At 44.6% G+C, this 20253-nt stretch overlaps 1 protein-coding gene and 1 pseudogene across 3 annotated transcripts; one reads left to right on the top strand and one right to left on the bottom strand.

Annotated features, from left to right (window-relative positions):
- Positions 1-5118: 5118 nt before the first annotated feature.
- LOC128597295 (transmembrane protein 233-like) lies at positions 5119-6773 on the bottom strand. 3 transcript variants are annotated; one of them, XM_053607550.1, is made up of 3 exons: positions 6688-6773; positions 5903-6105; positions 5119-5420 (listed from the first exon to the last, which is right to left on the bottom strand). In XM_053607550.1, exons 1-3 carry the CDS (start codon positions 6738-6740, stop codon positions 5203-5205), a joined length of 474 nt encoding a protein of 157 aa, XP_053463525.1. In that variant the 5' UTR covers positions 6741-6773; the 3' UTR covers positions 5119-5202. The 3 variants fall into 3 exon arrangements, with proteins under 3 accessions (XP_053463525.1, XP_053463527.1, XP_053463526.1); XM_053607552.1 differs by lacking the exon at positions 6688-6773 and adding an exon at positions 6273-6503; XM_053607551.1 differs by lacking the exon at positions 6688-6773 and having other exon boundaries at positions 5903-6503.
- A 3041-nt stretch (positions 6774-9814) lies between these two features.
- On the top strand, positions 9815-10405 carry LOC128597028 (THO complex subunit 7 homolog; annotated as a pseudogene).
- Positions 10406-20253: the final 9848 nt, after the last annotated feature.

The following is a 20253-nucleotide window of genomic DNA, read 5'->3' as shown; positions in this document are numbered from 1 at the left end:
TCCACATTCATGGTCCATGCTACAAAAAAGACCATATTATAATGACTACCTGCGTGCACACTTCCAAGAACTCAAAACCCCCTTGGAGGGAATCCAAGATTAGCCCAATGCTCCATTACAGCTTTTCGGATTTCATGTTATGCTATAGTTCTACTCTATAAATACTAAATTCTCAAAAAACAAATAAACGCAAACAACTACTATAACCTATTCCGAATAATGCGAGTACAAAAACATTTATTAATAGATGCTGTCGGCAAGAGATACACGTTAGATACAAAGATAAAAGTATAGGTTGAAAGTAAAAAGACAGGAAAAGACATGCTATGCAAACAGGAACCATAAAAGCAGGGGTGTCCATACTAATATCAGGCAAATTAGACTGCAAGATAAAAAGTGGTTTGGAGATAATCTGAAACATTTTATAATGTTAAATGATCAATTAATCAGGAAGATACAACAATCATAAATACGCATGTACCTAACAAAAGAGACCTAAAATACACCAAGCAAAAACTAACAGAATTGAAGACTTGAATAGACAATTCAACAATAATAGTTAGAGACTTCAATACTGTACTCTTAATAATGGATTGAACAACTAGACAGAAAATCTACAAGGACACAGGACATTCGAACAACACTGTAAGTCAATTAGAGCTAACAGACAGACATCTGTAGAATTCTCCACCCAGCAGTAGTAGAACACACATTATCCTCAAGCTCACACAAAACATTCTCCAAGCTAGACCTTAAGCTATGCTATAAAACAAGTATCAAGGACTGGCGCCTGTGGCTCAAAGGAGTAGGGCACTGGCCCCATATGCTGGAGGTGGTGGGTTCAAACCCAGCCCCAGCCATAATCTGCAAAAAAAAACAAGTATTAATAAATGCAAAAGGATTGAAATTATACAATGTATGATCTCCAAGCGCAAGGAATAAAATTAGAAACAACAAAAACAGAAGGAAATTTGGGAGATTTACAAATATATGGAAATTGAACAAGGTACTTTTAAATTGCCAATGGATTAAAAAAGAAAGCATAAGAAAAATTACAAAAATTTTGGAGACAAATGAAAGAAAATTCAAGCAATTCACACAATGTTTTGTGTGAGCTTGAGGATAATGTGTGTATTTTGTATTCTTTTAGAGAATGGAACTGTTAAACAAATAGACAACTCTGTAATCTAGTGTTCAGAACATGGGATTGACAGACATTTCTTCGTATTATCTTTAAAATCTCATTTAGATGAGCTTACATTACATAATAAAAATTTAGATTGGAATCCTACAAGAAAGTGTGGGAAGAACTATTGCTGATGTTGGACTGGGGAAAGATTTTATGACAAAGACTTCAGCAGCCATCGCAACAATAACAAAATTAACAAATGGATGGGACTTAATTAAGCTCAAAAGCTTCTGCACAACCAAGGACACAACAAGTAAAGCAAAAAGACAACCTTCAGAATGGAAAAAGATATTTGCAGGGTATCAATCTGACAAAGGGTTGATAACGGGCGGCACCTGTGGCTCAGTCGGTAAGGTGCCGGCCCCATACACCGAGGGTGGCGGGTTCAAACCCGGCCCCAGCCGAACTGCAACAAAAAAATAGCCGGGTGTTGTGGCGGGCACCTGTAGTCCCAGCTACTCGGGAGGCTGAGGCAAGAGAATCACTTAAGCCCAGGAGTTGGAGGTTGCTGTGAGCTATGTGATGCCATGGCACTCTACCTAGGGCCATAAAGTGAAACTCTGTCTCTACCAAAAAAAAAAAAAAAGGGGGGGTTGATAACTATGATCTTCAGAGAAATCAAATTAATCAACAAAAAGAAGCAAACAATCCCATTTATCATTGGGCAGGACATGTGAATAGAACCTTCTCTGTGGAAGACAGATGAATGGCTAACAAACATATGAAAAAATGTTCATCATCCCTAATCATCAGAGAAATGCAAATCAAAGCCAGCCTGAGATACCACCTAACCCCAGTGAGAATGGCCCACATCACAAAGGCCCAAAGTTGCAGATGCTGGCACAGAGGTGGAGAGAGGGGAACATTTTTACACTGTTGGTGGGACTGAAAACTAATACAGCCTCTTTGGAAAGAAGTATGGAGAATCCTCAAAGAACTCAAATTAAACCTCCCATTTGATCCTGCAATCCCATTACTAGGCATCTATGTAGAAAAAAAAATCATTTTATCATAAGGACATTCGCTTCTTCCCTAGAAGGGAGAGCCATATAGGGGAGAGCAAAATATGGATTCTGTGAACTATGAACAAGAAGAGAGATCTGGGGAGGCTGAAGGCTGACTGAGGCTGCTGTGTGTGTATGTGTATGTGAGTGCAAGTAGGTGGCTGCAGCCCAGGTGGTTAAAGGGGGCAAGACATTAGTGAGTTGGAGGAACAATGTGTGTGTGTGTGGCTTCTGTTTGCTAAAGGGAATCTATGATTTTTAAAATAATTTGTTATATAAGGTATAACAAGGTATACAGAGAAGAGTACATGTAACTATACAGTTCAAATCTCAGAATGAATCTGTGTGTAACCAGAATCAGACCAACTTCCCAAAAGCACTATTGTGCCTCCCATTCACTACTCCCCGTTAGGGTAATCATTAAAGATTAACTTAGCCATTTTTTGTACTTTATACAGTATGGAATTTGCAGAAAGTTTCTTTTGCTCAACTTTATGTCTGTGAAATTCATCCATGCTGCTGTGTGGCGTTGTAAACCATTCATTCTCATTGCTGTATCATAGTCTATTAAGTAGATACATCCCAATTCAGTTTTGTGTTCTATCATTGATGGGCATTTGGGTAGTTCCCGGTTTGGGATATTACAAATAAAACTGCTATAAGCAGTCTAGTATGTTTTTTGGTGAAGGTATAGATGCATTTCTGTAGGGATAAACCTATATGTGGAATTTCTGGGTTATTGGGAAAAAGCTTTTCAGATTTTTCTCTTGACTTTTCTGTAATTGCCTTGAAAAAATCATTGCCTATCCCTTCACTGCAGAAATCAGCAGCAGTAATCCAGGCTGTTGGTGTCCAAGAAAGAACTAGGGAGTAAGCAGTTGTCTTGGACACTCACTCATTCACTCCCCTGGTCTTCTGCCTCCCAACATTCAGAGCTGAGTCATCACAACTTTGGAGAGACTCCCTCCTTTGTTTTTGTTGCTGGTGTTTGTTTGTTTTTGAGATAAGAGTCTCACTCTGTCACCCTCTGTAGATTGCCATGGCATCATAGCTCTAAGCAACCTCAAAACTCAGGTGCCCACCACAATGCCCAAGTAGTTGTTCTATTATTTTTAGTAGAGACAGGGTCTTGCTCTGGCTTAGGCTGGTCTCGAACTCCTGAGCTCAGGTGAGACATGGCCTCCGGCCTCCCAGAGAGCTAGGATTACAGGCATAAGCCACCACTTTGGTGGATACTTTGGATACTCCTTTTTCTGCTGTGTGCAGAGAATGCTGACAGGAGTGAACAACCCAGGTTTTCCGCTACCCAGGAAAGGACTCAGGACTCAGCCAGCCCCTACCCCCTAAAATTCTTCTGGACTGGCCAACTGCAAGATGAATTTGATTCTTCTTCAAGACACACTTGGAAAACCATCTAAGACTTCCAAATGTTAAGATAAATTACTGGAACAAGATGGACTAGAAATTCAAAATAATCATAATCGGTACACTTAAGGAGATAAAAGCTTATCTTATCAACATGAATCAAAACAAGAAATCCTTAGAAAATCAAATATTAATATATAATGATGAAAATGAGTGGGAATAAAGAATAAAATAAATAGACGAAGCTGAGTTAAAAAGCCATACTGAGGAACTCTCCCAGCAGATCTTAAAAGGCAGAAAGGAAAGATTATAAGGCAGCAGAGTCGCAGGAGCAGGTGGGTGACGATGGGTGGTGCTCAATGTACTCAGCTCTACTATGAAACCCATATATAAGCACCCACACTTCCATATGAAAGCTATAACCCAACAACAGCCCAAGATGAAGGCGAAAGAGAAGGGAGAGGGCAAGGGAGGGGGGTGAGTGGGTGGAGGGAGGGTAATGGGTCGGACCACACCTATGGTGCATTTTACAAGGGTACATGTCAAATCTACTAAGTGTAGAATATTAATGCCTTAATACAATAATTAAGGAAGTGTGGTGAAGGCTATGTTAACCAGTTTGATGTAAATATTTCAAATTGCATATAAAACCAGCACATTGTACCCCCCTCCAAAAAAAAGGTAGCAGAAAAACCCAACAACCAAGAGATATGGAGGGTGGGTGTAGAAGAGTTGACACACATTTGCTTTCATCCCAGGGTATTTAGTGAGGAACAGAAGACATTGCAAGGTTTTCTTCTGCAGTGTTGAACTAGAAGTCATTCCTGAACTTCGGATCTCTAGGCTTACTCCAAACCTTTCCCTGCTGCTAACAGCCACTCCAGGCTAGTTGGTGCCAGCCCTGCACAATTGCAAAGCTGCCTGTCTCTCTTCATGCTTCAACCCTGGCCCCCCTATCCAACCCTCTGCTCAGCAGCTGGCGTGGATTTTCCCTCAAAAATAGAGACCACATGATGTCACTCCCTTGTTTAAATCTTCCACCGCTTTTCCTCAATGCTTAAAATCTACTTAAAATCCTTCCTATGGCCTCAAGATGTTGCAACCTCTGTCATTGCCCTCTTTCCAAACCCATCTCCTGACTCTGTCATTGCTTGACTGCTCAGAGCCTTTGTACTTGCCAGCCCATCTTCAGGAACTCCCTTCTCTTGACTGTCAATCTAGAATGGAGGCTTCTTTCCATTCTACGAATTTTAGCTTATCCCCATCTTAAGTAGCACCCACCAATGATCGTCACATCACTCTCTTTCTTTTGTAGTGCTCTTACCTGGAATTATCTTGTTTACTTATATCTTGTTTATTTTCTTCTCTTTTGTGGGATAATGTAAGTTCTGTGAGACAGAAATCTGTCTTTTTCAATGAGGTTATTCCTAGGGCTAGCACAGGAGGTGCTAGGCACACAGTAGGTGCTCAGTTTAGATGTTTGTTGAATGAATAAATAATTCAGGGGGAGCTCAGGCACACAGAAAACAAAGGGTCACCCAGAAAGCAGAAATTTCCTCACATAATTTATTGTTCTCCAAAATACCAGTGGAGTAGAAACTATCCCAGGGACAGTCAGAGCGTGAACATTTGAGTCCAAAGGGTCTACGGGAAGCAAGGACCATCCCTGGCACTCTGAGGGAGGGAGGGAAGGCCCAGGGATCGCCTGGTCTGTGGGGCATCTGTCACCGGATGAAGTTGAAGGAGGACGTGAAGAATATGAACAGCAGTCCTAAGATGATACTCGTGACGCCCATGGCTAAGGCCATGTTGGAATTCTTCTCTGCCCTCACTCTGTCTCCATAGTTGTTGGCATCCCGAGTCTGTAAGGGCGAGAGGCAGATTGGTGGGAATGACCTCAAGAAGGGGGTGCGGATGGATGGAGCCACGGCAGAGAGGGGCTGCCCTTGGCTGGGGTAGGCTGAAGGGAAGCCAGAGGAAGTTTCCTTACGGAGGAACCTGGGGTCAGGATAGAAATGAAAGTCAGGACAGGACCCACAGAGTAGGGGGAATACCTTGAGGAGGAGGGCATAAAGGGCATAGTGAAATGAAAATGAGACACTGGGCAAGAAACAGAGTGGTGGGATGTGAGAGGGGTAGGGTCCGTTCCGGAGAGAAGGGCAAACAAACGGAAAGGTGTCCCTTGTGAAGTCTGGGAGTGTGATGGAAGGAAGGAAGGAGCAAGGGGGCCCCTGGGGAGAAGGCTGGGACTTGGACAGAGAAGGGGAAGAGGGAAAGGGGGTTAGAAGACAGGATAGCCCTGGGCAGAGGCATCTGTCATTGCAGAGAGGGGGCTGTGCCTCACCTTGATGGAGAAAACAAGAGCTATAATCCCAAAGGGGAAACAGCAGAAGATGGACACAATGGACAGCGGCAGGAAGTCCTCCACGGGAGGGTCCCTGGAGAACTGCCGAGACGTCATCAGATGTTCTACAAAGGCCTGCAGAGCCCAGGGAGCCGCAGCGACGCGCTGCGGGAAGGTAGCGGAGAGACCAGCAGAGACAGGGTCTGCGGACAGCAAGAGGGAGAATGGACAGCTGAGGAGGAATGCCGTGGGCTGTACTGACCCCACCAGTCAGGAAGAGACCGGGAAGCTGAGCCTGGCCTACCAGCAGGGGGCTCACGGATCCCCGTGACATTCCACAGTGCCCATAAACCCCGACCGTCCCCATCACCTTCTTTTTGCGTCCTTTAACTCTCTCCCTGAGGCCCCATCATGTCCCTCTGCCTTCCTGTCGGCCCCTTGCTGCTGCCAACAACCTCCATCTTGTGCCACATGACATCTCGCGTCCCCTAACTCCCTGTCCTCATAATCCCCTTCCTTTCCTAGCAAATCCCATTCCCGTCCCCACACCCCATCCAGATAGCCCACTAAATCCTCCTTGTCTCCCCTCAAACCCTTTGCATTTCCCCTCCCCCCACATAATAATCTTCTTGGGCCTCACAACTCTCTCCGGGTCCCCATAACACACTTCTTGTCTGGTAACGTTCCCCCCCCATCCTCCTCCCCCCACAGTCCACTCGCCATCCTCGTAATATCCTCCCTGTGCCCCATAACCCTTTCCCCAAATCCCCTTCCAGTCTGCCCACACGCTCCTCCTCCTCGCCTTCGAGGCCCATATTTGAGCCCTCATAAGCTTCATCTTATCCTTCTAGAATCCTCTACTCAACACCCAGTGCCCAGACCCGTAACACCCGCACAGTCTCGGGTTAGCCAACCAACTTGTTTAGAGTTGGGAATCATCCTCCCTCTAGTAGCCAGGGAGTGACGTCACCAGGCGCGGGCTCTCTAACCGTCCACTCCGCCTTTGAACTTTGCTTTCCTTCCCCATTGTGATTGGCTCCTCTCCTGAAGGGCGGAGTTCCAAGAGTTTTCTTCTAGTCTGGGCTTCTCTGATTGGTTCAATGACGTAGGGGGTGTTTCTTCAGCATTCCATCTTTTTCTTGATTGGATTGACGAATTCAGATCTTTGCTTTTTCCCTTTCTCAAATTGAACTCTGTTTCCATAGATATAAAATGGGTAGGCCTCTGAAACCAGATGCTATTTTCCAGTCTACCCTACGGAAGAGTTGCATAAATGCTAATGGTGGGATTTACTAATTCATTCTGTGTAGATTTTTAGTATTTGACATCTACTTTGTGCCTGGGCTTGTGCACTAGGCTCTGGGAACCAAGCAGTGGCTGAGAACACACAAAACCATGGCTCTCTGGTGGAGTTCACAGTCGGAGAAGACAGAAGATAAATACTCATATGAACAAATGAGATAATTTTCGGATGGTAGTGAGTGCTTAGGAAGGAAAGAAACAGAAGGATGTGGTGGAGAGGGCTCTGTTGTCTGACTAAAGAGTTTTCCGGGCCGGGCGTGATGGCTGATGCCTGTAATCCTAACATTCAGGGAGACGGAGTCAGGTGGATAGCTTGAGCTCATGAGTTAGAGACCAGCCTGAGCAAAAGTGAGACCACATCTCTACTAAAAAATAGAAAAACTGAGGCAAGAAGATTGCTTGAGCCCAAGTTGGAGGTTGATGTGAGCTATGATGCCACGGGTGACAGCTTGAGAGTCTGTCTCAAAAAATAATAATGATGAAATAAAATAGTTTTCCACCTGTCACCTAAGCCAATGAATGGAAGAGTGGATGACAGATCAACAATTTCACTTTTATTTACAGAAAAACCAGCAATTCTGGAGAACAGTGAGGGTATCAGAGCTGTTCTGCTCTCCTGTTTTTTCACTTTTATATTCTCACAGTAAAAGTAAAAGCATATATCAGTAATGTTATTAATCACCATAGCATAAATTAAACATTTTTTCCCTCACAGGTTAACGAGATCACACAATATCCCCCTATCTAAAAGAGGTTATAAGGGTCGGGTGTGGTGGCCCACACCTATAATCCTAGCCCTGTGGGAGGCCAAGGTAGGTGGATTGCTTGAGGTCACGAGTTCAAGATCAGCCTGAGCAAAAATGAGACCCCATCTCTCAAAAATAGCCAGGCATTGTGGCAGGCACCTGTGGACCCAGCTACCTGGGAGACTGAGGCAAGAGAATTGCTTGAGCACAGGAGTTTGAGGTTGTTGTGAACTCAGACGCCACAGCACTCTACCTAAGGTGACAAAGTGAAATTGTCTCAAAAATAAATAAATAAATAGGGTTATATCTTCAAAGCATTCTTACTCTAGACTAAATTTGTACTTTGTTAGTACTCCGGGTCTGGAGTTGGGAGGAAAGGGCTACAGATATCCGTGTTGGAGCCATCAGAGGAGCAGGTGTGTTGTTGCCCCATAGAGGCCACATAGCCTGGGTGTCCCACAGCTGATCTAAGTCTTCACAGAATACCCCATGATCTTCCCAGAACACAGGACATGTGTGAGTTACTGTCACAAGGCCCTGTCTCCAGCCTCCCAGCATAGCACTATGGTCCTTGGAGTGTCCAGTCTCTTAACTTTATACCAGAAGGCCTTGTGTATGAATAAACAAGTCCAGATGGCAGCACCTGGGCTCATCCGACCCCGCAGGGTTTGTCCAGCAGCACCCTGTATGTAGTGGTTACTTAGGATAACAGTGGTCACCCTCAGCTCCAGGAAGGCGAGAGTGAGAAGAGGGGACATCTGAGCTGAGACCTGAAGGCTGAAGAAGATCCAGCCATGGGAAAATTTGATGGAAAGGGTTCCATGCAGCGAAAACAGCAAGTGCAAAGGTCTTGGGAAGGGAAGGAGGTTGGTGTGGCAGAGAGACGGAAACAGGGACAGTGTGGCTGGACAGTGCAAGGGAGGGGCAGGAGGTGGGAGGTGAAGAAGCAGAAGGGAGCAAGGTCTGCACATCTAGGTGGAAACTTTGGATTTGATTCCAAGAGCTGTGGGAGCGTTATGAAGGATTTAAGCCGGGAGGTGTGCTATGATTTAGGCTTTAAAGATGCCCTAAGCTGAACCTTGATGAATGGAAGTGGGGAAAATAGGTTCCTACTTTTTCCTAGGGTTTACTGGAAACAAGAGAGGATCCAGACATGGGCTAGGGCTATCTGGCCTAGAGAGATCCCCAGAGCAAGTCAATCCAGAGACGAGTGAAGCAGCATGACCTGGGACTGTACAAGCCTCTCCCTCTTGGGTTCCTGTTGGCTCCTGCATCAACAGCCCTCCCATTTGGGTTATTCTGGCCAGCTCTCATCCCTTCCCTTGAATTTTAATTCCTGATTGGCACATGGTAGTCTCCTCGGGCTGCCTGTCCATATTAAGCATGGGTGACTGGCTGTGATCCCAGAGGGGGTAAGACTTTCCTTGTACCTCTCCTGAGAGTATATCAGTATCTGAGCTGATACTGGCAGGTTGGACTCAAAAGGAGGCAAAGCCACAGGGGTGGGAAAAGGGGGAAGTTCATGATGAGGTAAGGAGCAGCGACAAATTGAGCAGCCAGCAGTGGGGACCAAGAGACCTGGAGATCAAAGGAGACACGTGCATATGTGGAAGAAAAGGAACTAAGAACAGTATCTGTGGAATAGAAAGTGCCTCTTGACACGCCATGGGAGCCGTGACTGACATCCTTCCAGGAGCTAGATGCACGGTATTATCCAGCTCTCTTCCTACAAGGCTAAAGCCAGGTGGAAGGAAAGCCACCATCTGCAGAGTCAGTATTAAGTATTTTGGTTTAAAAGTCCTTTCCAGATGATGTTGATCCTCATAGCCAGTAAAGAAGTGATCATGACAACTAAGGAATGAAGTCATAAGGAAACGTCTCCTAATTGATGGAGATGGTGCTGGAGATGATCGGAGAATTAATCTGCAGGTAAAGAGTTTCATTAAGTGGTGCAACTCTGGATCCCAAGAAGAAGGATATGGCCAGTACCAACGTATGCTGAGCACACTGTCTCAATGTGAATTTTCAATGGGCAAAACATTGATTGGTATATGATATGAATCTAAGAGAAATGGAAAATTATGAAAAAATTTACAAAGAAATTGAATGCAGCATTGCTGGAGCACATGAAAAGATTGCTGAGTGCAAAAAGCAAATTCTTCAAGCAAAACAAATACGAAAAAATCGCCAAGAATATGATGCTTTGGCAAAAGTGATCCAGCATCATCCAGACAGGCATGAAACATTAAAGGAACTAGAGGCTCTAGATAAAGAATGAGAACATCTCTAACATATTAAAGAAAGCGTTGAAGATAAGCTGGAGTTGAGACGGAAACAATTTCATGTTCTTCTTAGTACCATACATGAACTTCAGCAAACACTGGAAAATGATGAAAAGCTCTCAGAGGTAGAAGAAGCTGAAGAAATAAACTTGGAAACAGATCCTAAGCCGTAGATAGGCTAACACTCATCCTTCTTAAGAATACTGAAATAGCTATATGATCTTAAGTCTGTTTAAAATATGTTGTGCTCTTGAGATATTTAAAGTTTTAACAGTGAAATATTTTGCTTTTAAATTTTCATATACATTTCATTCATGTATCTTCACATAAGGGAAAATGATTTCAATATAGATTTGTTTTTATTGAAATGCATTTTTTTTTTTTTTGTAGAGACAGAGTCTCACTGTACCGCCCTTGGGTAGAGTGCCGTGGCCTCACACGGCTCACAGAAACCTCCAACTCCTGGGCTTAAGCGATTCTCTTGCCTCAGCCTCCGGAGTAGCTGAGACTACAGGCGCCCGCCACAACACTCGGCTATTTTTTGGTTGCAGTTTGGCCGGGGCTGAGGTTTGAACCCGCCACCCTCAGTATATGGGGCCGGCGCCCGACTCACTGAGCCACAGGTGCCGCCCTTGAAATGCATTTTTTATTCTTAAGAGGTAGGAGACAACATCCAAAAATATTTAATAAAATATTTTCAAACTGGAAAAAAGAAAAAAAAAAGTGCCTCTTTTTGCAGAGGCATCAGGAGCCTTTGTGGCCTTGTCCTGGAGAGTCAGGGGCCTTAGGAGACAGTGAAGATGAGTGAGGAAAGGCAGAATGTAGATGCCTCTTCCAAAAAGTTGGCTGGGAAGGGACAAAAGAATCGGGCACCACCCCACTCCCCGGAGGATCCAGACATGGGCTAGCGTGATGTTAGATTGGGGAAAGATTTTATGACGAAGACTTAAGCGGCCATAACAACAACAAAATTAACAAATGGACTTAATTAAGCTGAAAACTTCTGCACAGCTAAGGACGCAATAAGTAAAGTAAAAAGACAATCTTCAGAATGGGAAAAGATATTTGCAGGGCATCAATCTAACAAAGGGTTGATAACTAGAATCTACAGAGAAATCAAATTAATCAACAAAAAAAGAGCAAACAATCCTATCACTGGGCAAGAGATAAGAATAGAACTAGAACCTTCTCTGAGGAAGACAGATGAATAGCTAACAAACATTTGAAAAAATGCTCATCGTCCCTAATCATCAGAGAAATGCAAATCAAAACCAGCCTGAGATATCACCTAACCCCAGTGAGAATAGCCCACATCACAAAGTCTCAAAGCTGTAATGCTGGCATGGATGTAGAGAAAAGGGAACACTTTCACACTGTTGGTGGGACTGCAAACAATACAGCCTCTGAAAGGAAGCATGGAGAATCCTCAAAGAACTCAAATGAGACCTCCCATTTGATCCCACAATCCTATTCCTAGGCATCTACCCAAAAGAAAAAAAATCATTTTATCATAAGGACATTCGCACTAGATTGTTTATCGCAGCTCAATTTACAATTACCAAAATGTGGAAACAACCTAAATGCCCACCAATCCAGGAACGGATTAACAAACTGTGGGATATATATATAAAGGAATACTATTCAGCCATTTAAAAAGATGGAGACTTTACATCTTTTGTATTAACCTGGATGTAGTTGAAACACATTCTTCTTGGTAAGTACCACAAGAATGGAGAAGCAAGAATCCAAAGTACTCAATTCTAATATGAAGCCAGTAGACGATCTGATACACACCCACAGAAGAGAAAAACTCAAATCAATTCAAAGTGGAGGGTAGGGGAATTCCAACTCTGGGGAAACCATCCAGTCTGCAGACAGGGTTCTGCACAAAGGACAAAGAGTGGCGGCCCGGACTTCCAACCAATCCCCATCAGAGTGGGCGGGGTCAATGTCCTGACTGCGAAACCGCGGGACCACGCCCCCTTACGAAGACAGCCAATCAGGACTTGAGGTGCTGGTTTCTCCATTGTGAAGAACCAGCTCTTAGTGGTCTGGTCCTGGGATTCTAGTTAGAACAAGGGGAGGTGTATGGCTCTCTGTTTTCAAGACACTCCCGGGTGTGTCTTTGGTTGAGTAGAAAGGTCATGTCGAAAGTAAGTGCCCGGGATGCCTCAAATGTAGGGGCAAAAAAACCACAGGAGCCTACACAGACGCCGGAAGAACTGGAGTTTTACGCCCCAAGTCACTTATGTTTGGCCCTCATTGCTGTAGTTTGTTTCCCCCCCTTGGGATTTGCAGCTGTCTACTACAGTCTCCAGGTAAAACAATGCCCAAGCCATAGCCCATCCTGTCCTCTGCTCACCCCCTGCGTCTGCTCCTATCCTGGGACCTGGGTAGGGGCTTATCTTCAGTGGCAGTGGGTCTCCAACCCTTCTGCCAAGGGTTTCTGAACTGAGAACCCACATCTATGCTTCCACCCCTGTAGACCACAAAGGCTAACAAAGCCAGCCAATGGGAAGAAGCCTACAGCAACTCAGGCCGAACTGGTTGGGTAAGTGTATCCGGCATACTCCTCGGTTTAGGCATCATTTACTACTGTGTCCTGTTTTTGTGAGGACCAGGCCATCAGCCCAGGAGTCTACTCCCCAACAGAGCCACCGACCAAAACACTGATCAGCCACATCAGCCACCATGCAAGAAACTCAACAGCCGAGACATCCCCTAGCCAAGAAACCTACCAACCAAGGAACTCAACTTTCAAGCAACCAACCGTCCCAGGAACACCCAGACCACCTGTCTGTACTACTTCAGCTCACCCAGCCTTTAAAGCTATCTTCATCCACCTTAGGGGTCTACACCTGATGCCTTAGATCCCCTTAGCTTCTTAACACTGGGCTTCTCTTTTAGAGAAATATTTATTTAAACCAATAAACGGAACGGAATGTTCTGATTCTTATGTGCGTTAGGCGTGCGGTGGGTGGGTGCATGCATGTGATCTTTTCTGGTTTACTATCAGTGTTTCACTGAGACTGTGTAAAAGAATGTCCTAATGGTGAAGCCCAGGTATGTGAAAATCAGGCAGATGTGGGTTTTACATCTATCTCTGGCACTTAAAAACTGGATATCCTTAAACTGGATACTTTTCTTCAGCATAATTCCTTTGTCTGTAAGACAATCATAATAATTGCTATTGAGGGATAATATGTGAACATTTGAATCAATGTTTATTCCTTAGTGCTTTCCCATTCCAGATGAAACACTAGCTGTCAATGGTTTTGTTGTTGTTGTTGTTTGTTTCTTGAGACAGAGTCTCACTATGTCGCCATGGTGTCACAGCTCACAGCAACCTCAAGCTCTTGGGATTAAGTGATTCTCTTAATCGCTTGCCTTAGCCTCCTGAGTAACTGGGACTATAGGCCCCATCACCCGGCTATTTTGAAGTTGCAGTTGTCATTGTTGTTTAGCAGGTCCAGGCTGGGCTCAAACCCACCAGCTTTGGTGTATGTGGCTGGTGCTATAACCACTGAGCTATAGATGCCAAGCCTTCAGAGCAGGAAAAGGAAAACACAAACTTCTTTCAGCTTTTTAAAGCATAAAGTCAAAATTTTAGGGGAAGGATGGCAAGACCTCAAAGTGAAAACAGAGTAAGCATAATAGCTGATGATGAAGACCACCTCTCCCCCAGTCCAGAAAGCTAATGGTCCCCCATTCATGGAAAAGAGGAAGTGGAAAGATATCAAATGCCAATACATTCAGAAAGAGGTCCCTGTAGCCTGCATCTCATCAACAAGGGGACCAGAGACCTCAGATATTACCTGTGTTTCTTTCTCACAGTTAAGGCCTAGAGAGGCTCCAAGACCTCAAAGAAGATGTTACATGGTAGGGAGGTCTAGGAAGAAATGGCCTCAGACAGCCAAATTGGATATCTTTTGTCCCACCTAGATGAGGAGGTGGGGTCTATAGGAATCCCAGGTGGCAGGCGGAGAAATGACTATCAGGGGAAAACTAGGGAGTTGTTCAGGCCCAGGAACTGCTTCGGGTGCTCTAGCTTCATGGACAACCCCAAATTCAGACCCTGAAACCCTGTATATGTGGTGAAAATTCACCACCAAGGAGAATAGGGATTATCAGTAGAAATTAAGTGGAGTTGGAAAAGATTGTCCATACTTCCCCTAAAGCCCATACTTCTCCCCTAGACCACTGTTGAGCCAGATTTCTTAGGTTCCCTGGTGTGGCTGTGAAATGGTCTTTGAAGCTATGGAATGTGTGACCAGAAGTGATGTGTCAAAAACAAGCCTGGCCTTTAGATATTTTGCATGAGCACTTCTCTGTATTACATAATTGGCCAAGTGGGCAAGCAATATCCAGGTGATTTTGAAAGCCACATGTTTTAGAGATGGCACAGCCCCCCTCAGTCTAAGTCCCTGAATCATTCTAGGAACAGTTTCCCTCACCCACCCCACCTCACCCCCCCACTATCTGAAGTGGTTGAATAGAAAATAAACTATCAGGCGGCACCTGTGGCTCAGTCGGTAAGTTGCCGGCCCCATATACCGAGGGTGGAGGGTTCAAACCCTGCCCCGGCCGAACTGCAACAAAAAAATAGCCGGGTGTTGTGGTGGGCACCTGTAGTCCCAGCTACTTGGGAGGCTGAGGCAAGAGAATCGCTTAAGCCCAGGAGTTGGAGGTTGCTGTGAGCTATGTGATGCCATGGCACTCTACCTAGGGCCATAAAGTGAAACTCTGTCTCTACAAAAAAAAAAAAAAAAAAGAAAATAAACTATCATGTTGACCCATGACACGCTTGGCCTGTTTCCACACCCTAATCCACCCTAACTCGTGCAAATGTAGGAAAATAGAGTCAAATTTTTTTGCACATCTAATGTTACAGCTTGAAATTCATACCCAATAGGTATCGATCCTGTTGAGACGTTGACAGGAAATAAAAAGAGAAGGAAACCACAAGGGTCCTAGCTCACGTCAACTCTACCTATTATGTTGTTATAGCTGCCTCCCCTGTGATCATACGTATCCGTACAGATTATATGCGTCTGTGGTACACTGTTCCATGTTACGGTGGTGTCTGAAGAGGGGATTATGCCTGGTTGTCTCTTGTGTTAGTGGATCTAGAGGACCAGCTATCCCTGTCCCTCTCTATACTAGCCCAAGCCAGGCTTATCACATACCACTGCAAAGCCACGTCAAGTCAGATGGCCCCTTTTCAACATGAAAAGCCAGTTGCAAAGTAGCTACACTGTGCTACAAGACTTGAAAGCCAGCCAGTCTTCTCTATCTCAGCTCCCCACATCTTCCTCCACCCTGTATTTCACTCTCAGGAATCCATTTAAATACAAAACAAAACAAAAATGTACATTCTTTTCTCTTGAGACATCATCAATTGAATTACTATAATGAAGCTCTGGCCCTCCCTTATCTTTTCTTGCTAAGTCCCACAGAATGAGATGATATTTTGCTGCTCTATTGACAGAGTTTACAATTCATTATGATACAGGAAAGGGGACCCCTAAACTGGGTTCTTGAATCCATAAAGGAAAAAAGTCAAGAGCCAGCAGACAGAATAAAGCAAAAGCAATTTTATTGGAGTAACAAAAAAACAGAAGGAAGGTCATCCCAAAGACAGGGCAGCAGCTATCACTCAGAGCAACAGAGAATAGCACTTTGTGAGCTTCTGGAGTCTTATTTTACATCTTCTATTTGATTTTATCTTACACAGAGGAGCAGTTATTCATAAGATTTCTGGGAAAGGGATGGGGAGTTTTGGAAACTGAGTCCCCACCATAACTTAGAGACTGCCTGTAATTGCCTCGATTCCCCTTTTACAACCTTGTAGGGTCAATTCCAGGAGTTGCAATGGCATTGGTAAACTGTCAGGGTACTCAGGGAGTTTCTTTTAGCAAGATGGTGCTAATGGTGCATTATAACTAGCGTATAATGAATAGTGAGGGTTTCTTGAAATCATTTTTAGCTGGTTTGTTGCCACCATCTTGGTTGTAGCTGGCTTTGGCTGGCTTCTCAACTATCTCTTGTTTTATCAGGTTGGTTCAGGTCTTTTTTTTTTTGAGACAGAGTCTCACTATGTCACCCTCAGTAGACTACTGGGGTGTCACATCTCACACCTTGGGCTCAAGTGATTCTCTTGCCTCAGCCTCCCAAGTAGCTGGGACTAAGGTGCCTGCCACAATGCCCAGCCTTTTTTTGTTGCAGTTGTCATTATTGTTTAGCTGGCCCAGGCTGGGTTCAAACCTGCCAACTTCAGTGTATGTGGCTGGCGCTGTAACCATTGTGCTAGGGGTGCTGAGCCATTGGTTCAGGTCTTATGACTCCTTATGGGGCAGGGGCTGCTGGGTCCCTATCTTGTTATTCCTATATAAGAATAGTCCATTACTGGGCCCTGTAGTTTATGATGATCACATACTTTTTCTGAACTAAGTTTTTAACTCAACAGCCAAACAACCCATCTGCCTGCATGCTTTTAGATTTCTCTTCTTTTTTCTGCTTTTTACCCTTCTTTTTATTCTTCATCTCCTCTTCCTCCTTCTCTTATACTTCTAGCCTTTCTCTTCCCTCTCCTCTTCCTCCTTATTCTTCCTCTTCTGTTTGTTTCATCTTTGTGCCCTTCACCATTTGTTCCCAAACTCTCCAGAAGAAACTGTACAACTGCTCTCATACATTCTCTGAAATACACTCTCATAAAGATTCTTGCAATACGAAGGTGTGTTAGTCTGCTTTGCATTGCTATAAAGAGAATACCTGAAGCTGAGTAATTCATTAATATAAAGAAAAGAGGTTTGTTCTGCTCATGGTTCTGCAGACCATGCAAGAAGCACTGTGCCAGCATCTGCTTCTGGGGAGGCCTTCAGGTAGCTTCCAGTGAAGACAGAAGGTGAAGGGGGAGCAGGCATGTCACACGGCAAGAGGAGGAGGAAAAAGACTGAAAGGTGAGGTGGTGCTAGGCTCTTCTAAACAACCAGCCTTTTTATTCTCTTCTTCTTTTAAAGAAAAAGCCTACTGCACCTGGTATTCCCAGGTAGTCTCCCACCCAAGCACTAACAGGCCCAACCCTGCTTAGCTTCATGAGGTGGTATGACCAATAAACAGCAACCATCTCTAGCATGAACAAGTAAAGTGAGAGCTCACTTACCATGGAGAGGGCACCCACCAAACCATTTATGCCTGTAATCTTAGCACTCTGGGAGCCAGAGGCAGGAGGATTGCCTGAGGCCAGGAGTTTGAGATCAGCTTGAGCAAGAGCCAGATCCCATCTCTACTAAAAATAGAAAGTTAGTTGGGTATCATAGCAGGTACCCTGTAGTCCCAGCTACTTGGGAGGCTGAGCAGGAAGGATTGCTTAAACACAGGAGTTTGAGGTCACTGTGACCTAAGCTGACACCACAGCACTCTAGCCTAGGCAACAGAGGAACTCTGTCCCCCCACCAAAAAAAAATGGTTGTACTGTTAAGGCTTTGGCTGGAATGTCATATTTGAGAACATACATAGAATGTGTGACTTCAAGGTCCCCAGCCTTACAATAAGTAATAAATATTTTCACTACTAGCCAACCCAGAAACTTTAAGAGTGTGGGTAAAATTTAAAGTCAGCCTTGGTTTGGTTTCCTACCTAAGAGATTTTGAAGTCTCAAAATCCTGTAAGATCAATGTGCAAAGAAAAAGTTATGTCCCTAAAGAAAAACTATAACACACCTTTTATTAGATTGGAACCCTGTGCTTTCTTTTTCAGTTTGTGTTATCTAAAGAATAGACTAGACTAGGGCGGTGCCTGTGGCTCAGTGGGTAGGGCACCGGACCCATATACCAAGGGTGTCAGGTTTGAACCTGGCCCTGGCCAAACTGTAACAAAAAAAAAAAAAAAAATAGCCGGGCGTTGTGGTGGGTGCCTATAGTCCCACCTACTCAGGAGGCTGAGGCAAGAGAATCACCTGAGCCCAAGAGTTGGAGGTTGCTGTGAGCTGTGACGCCATGGCACCCTACCAAGGGCAACAAAGTGAGCCTCTGTCTCAAAAAAACAAAAACAAACAAACAAACAAAAAGAATAGACTAGACTAAATCCTGAATTCTGGATATGACATATCCAACCCAACTTTCCTTCATGGAATTACTAAAAACCAAAATTTCTCTGTTCCTAAAGCCTTATAAGCTGAAACTGGGTAAATTTTTTTTTTCTTTTTTTTTTGTAGAGACAGAGTTTCTACACACCACGGTAGAGTTCCGTGGCGTCACACAGCTCACAGCAACCTCCAACTCCTGGGCTTAGGAGATTCTCTTGCCTCAGCCTCCCGAGTAGCTGGGACTACAGGTGCCCACCACAACGCCCGGCTATTTTTTTGTTGCAGTTTGGCCGGGGCCGGGTTTGAACCCGCCACCCTCGGTATATGGGGCTGGTGCCCTGCTCACTGAGCCACAGGCGCCGCCCGAAACTGGGTAAATTTTAAGGGATAAGTCTTGTGCCTGGTGTATGAGCCACCCAAAAAGTTTGACACCACCCAGACAGTCGAACTGCAAACCAGGATGAGAAGTTGATGTTTTCAAACTATAAACAGCTTTCACAAGACCCAGGAACAAGCCTTCATATCATAAGGAGACTCTTACCCCACACACTCTTAATGCTCTTTTTCACTTGGCAGGACGATGGTGTAATTGAAATTTTACAGTCAGTAGTTTCTGCTGGTAACTTGACAGAAATCTGACACAAGAGATCCTTTAGTATTTATTGGTTAAATAAGAAAACGTGTGGGGTGGCGCCTGTGGCTCAGTGAATAGGGCGCCGGCCCCATATGCCGAGGGTGGCGGGTTCAAACCCAGCCCCGGCCAAACTGCAACAAAAAAATAGCCGGGTGCTGTGACGGGCGCCTTAGTCCCAGCTACTCGGGAGGCTGAGGCAAGAGAATCGCTTAAGCCCAGGAGCTGGAGGTTGCTGTGAGCTGTGTGATGCCACGGCACTCTACCAAGGGCCATAAAGTGAGACTCTGTCTCTATAAAAAAAAAAAAAAAAGAAAACGTGTGCTATTGCCAAAACTACCACGTGCTATACCTGGATAAATTGCTCTGGGAAAATGAGACCCACATACATACAATAAGTAAACTTGGTTATAATAGGTGTCACTTCATTCCCCAGGGCCATTTGATTTATTCAATTAGTTGCCTTCAAATTCAGGTTTATAGCTCAAATATTATTAATTTTACTTTGTATTTTTCCTTCTTAAACTTTGTATCTGTTACTTGGCAAATTTTTGCAGAAGTGAGAGCAGAAAGAGAAAGAAGGAGGGAGGGGTGGGGAAAGGAAGAGCAGAGAGGGGGAAGGAGGGAGGGGGGTGGGGCCTTGGTGTGTGCCACACCTTTTGGGGGCAAGACACAATTGCAAGAGGGACTTTACCTAACAAATGCAATCAGTGTAACCTGGCTTATTGTACCCTCAATGAATCCCCAACAATAAAAAAAATTCTTTTTTTGCAGAAGCACAACTCCTAACAGAACAACACTGGGCCAGCACTTCGAGATGATAAAAAAAGATTATAGAACAGACAAAATTGAGCTTAATAATGTGGTCCAGGTAGACTTAGCCTGAAAGTCACTCCCCTCAAACTCCCCTTGTAGCTCAAAGGGTTTTGACATTGACTTCTTTTTTCTTTTTTTTTTTTTTTTTTTTTGGCCAGGGCTGGGTTTGAACCGGCCACCTCTGGCATATGGGACCGGCGCCCTACTCCTTGAGCCATAGGCGCCGCCCTTGACATTAACTTCTAATGCCAATCACTCTCTCTAATGTGGAACTAGGCCAGCAACCCAGGTTTGGTCCATCCCAGCACCCAGGGACATCAAAACCTAACTAGAGGATGATTGAACAGTGGTGATTTCAGAGAAAGGTCTTGACCATAAAGGGGAAATGTGAAAGTTGCCAGAATCAAGGTGCCAGAAAATAAAGAAAAGAGAGAGAGGAAGGAAGGAAGGAAAGAAGGAAGGGGTGGGAAGGCAAGGGAAGGGGAGGA

The sequence above is a fragment of the Nycticebus coucang genome, chromosome 10 (genome assembly GCF_027406575.1).
Source record: "Nycticebus coucang isolate mNycCou1 chromosome 10, mNycCou1.pri, whole genome shotgun sequence".
Taxonomy (NCBI): Eukaryota; Metazoa; Chordata; class Mammalia; order Primates; family Lorisidae; genus Nycticebus; species Nycticebus coucang.
The sequence above is the reverse complement of the archived record's forward strand: the minus strand, read 5'-3'. Positions and strand labels throughout refer to the sequence as shown.

Bases quoted from the DNA above. Each gene is read 5' to 3' on its own strand.
- LOC128597295 (XM_053607550.1), bottom strand. From the start codon at position 6,740: ATGAAGCTTATGAGGGCTCAAATATGGGCCTCGAAGGCGAGGAGGAGG. The intron at 6,106-6,687 runs GTGGGCAGACTG...TGCTGTCCGCAG, and splicing joins AAGGCGAGGAGGAGGAGCGT to ACCCTGTCTCTGCTGGTCTC. The intron at 5,421-5,902 runs GTGAGGCACAGC...TCGCCCTTACAG, and splicing joins CTCTTGTTTTCTCCATCAAG to ACTCGGGATGCCAACAACTA.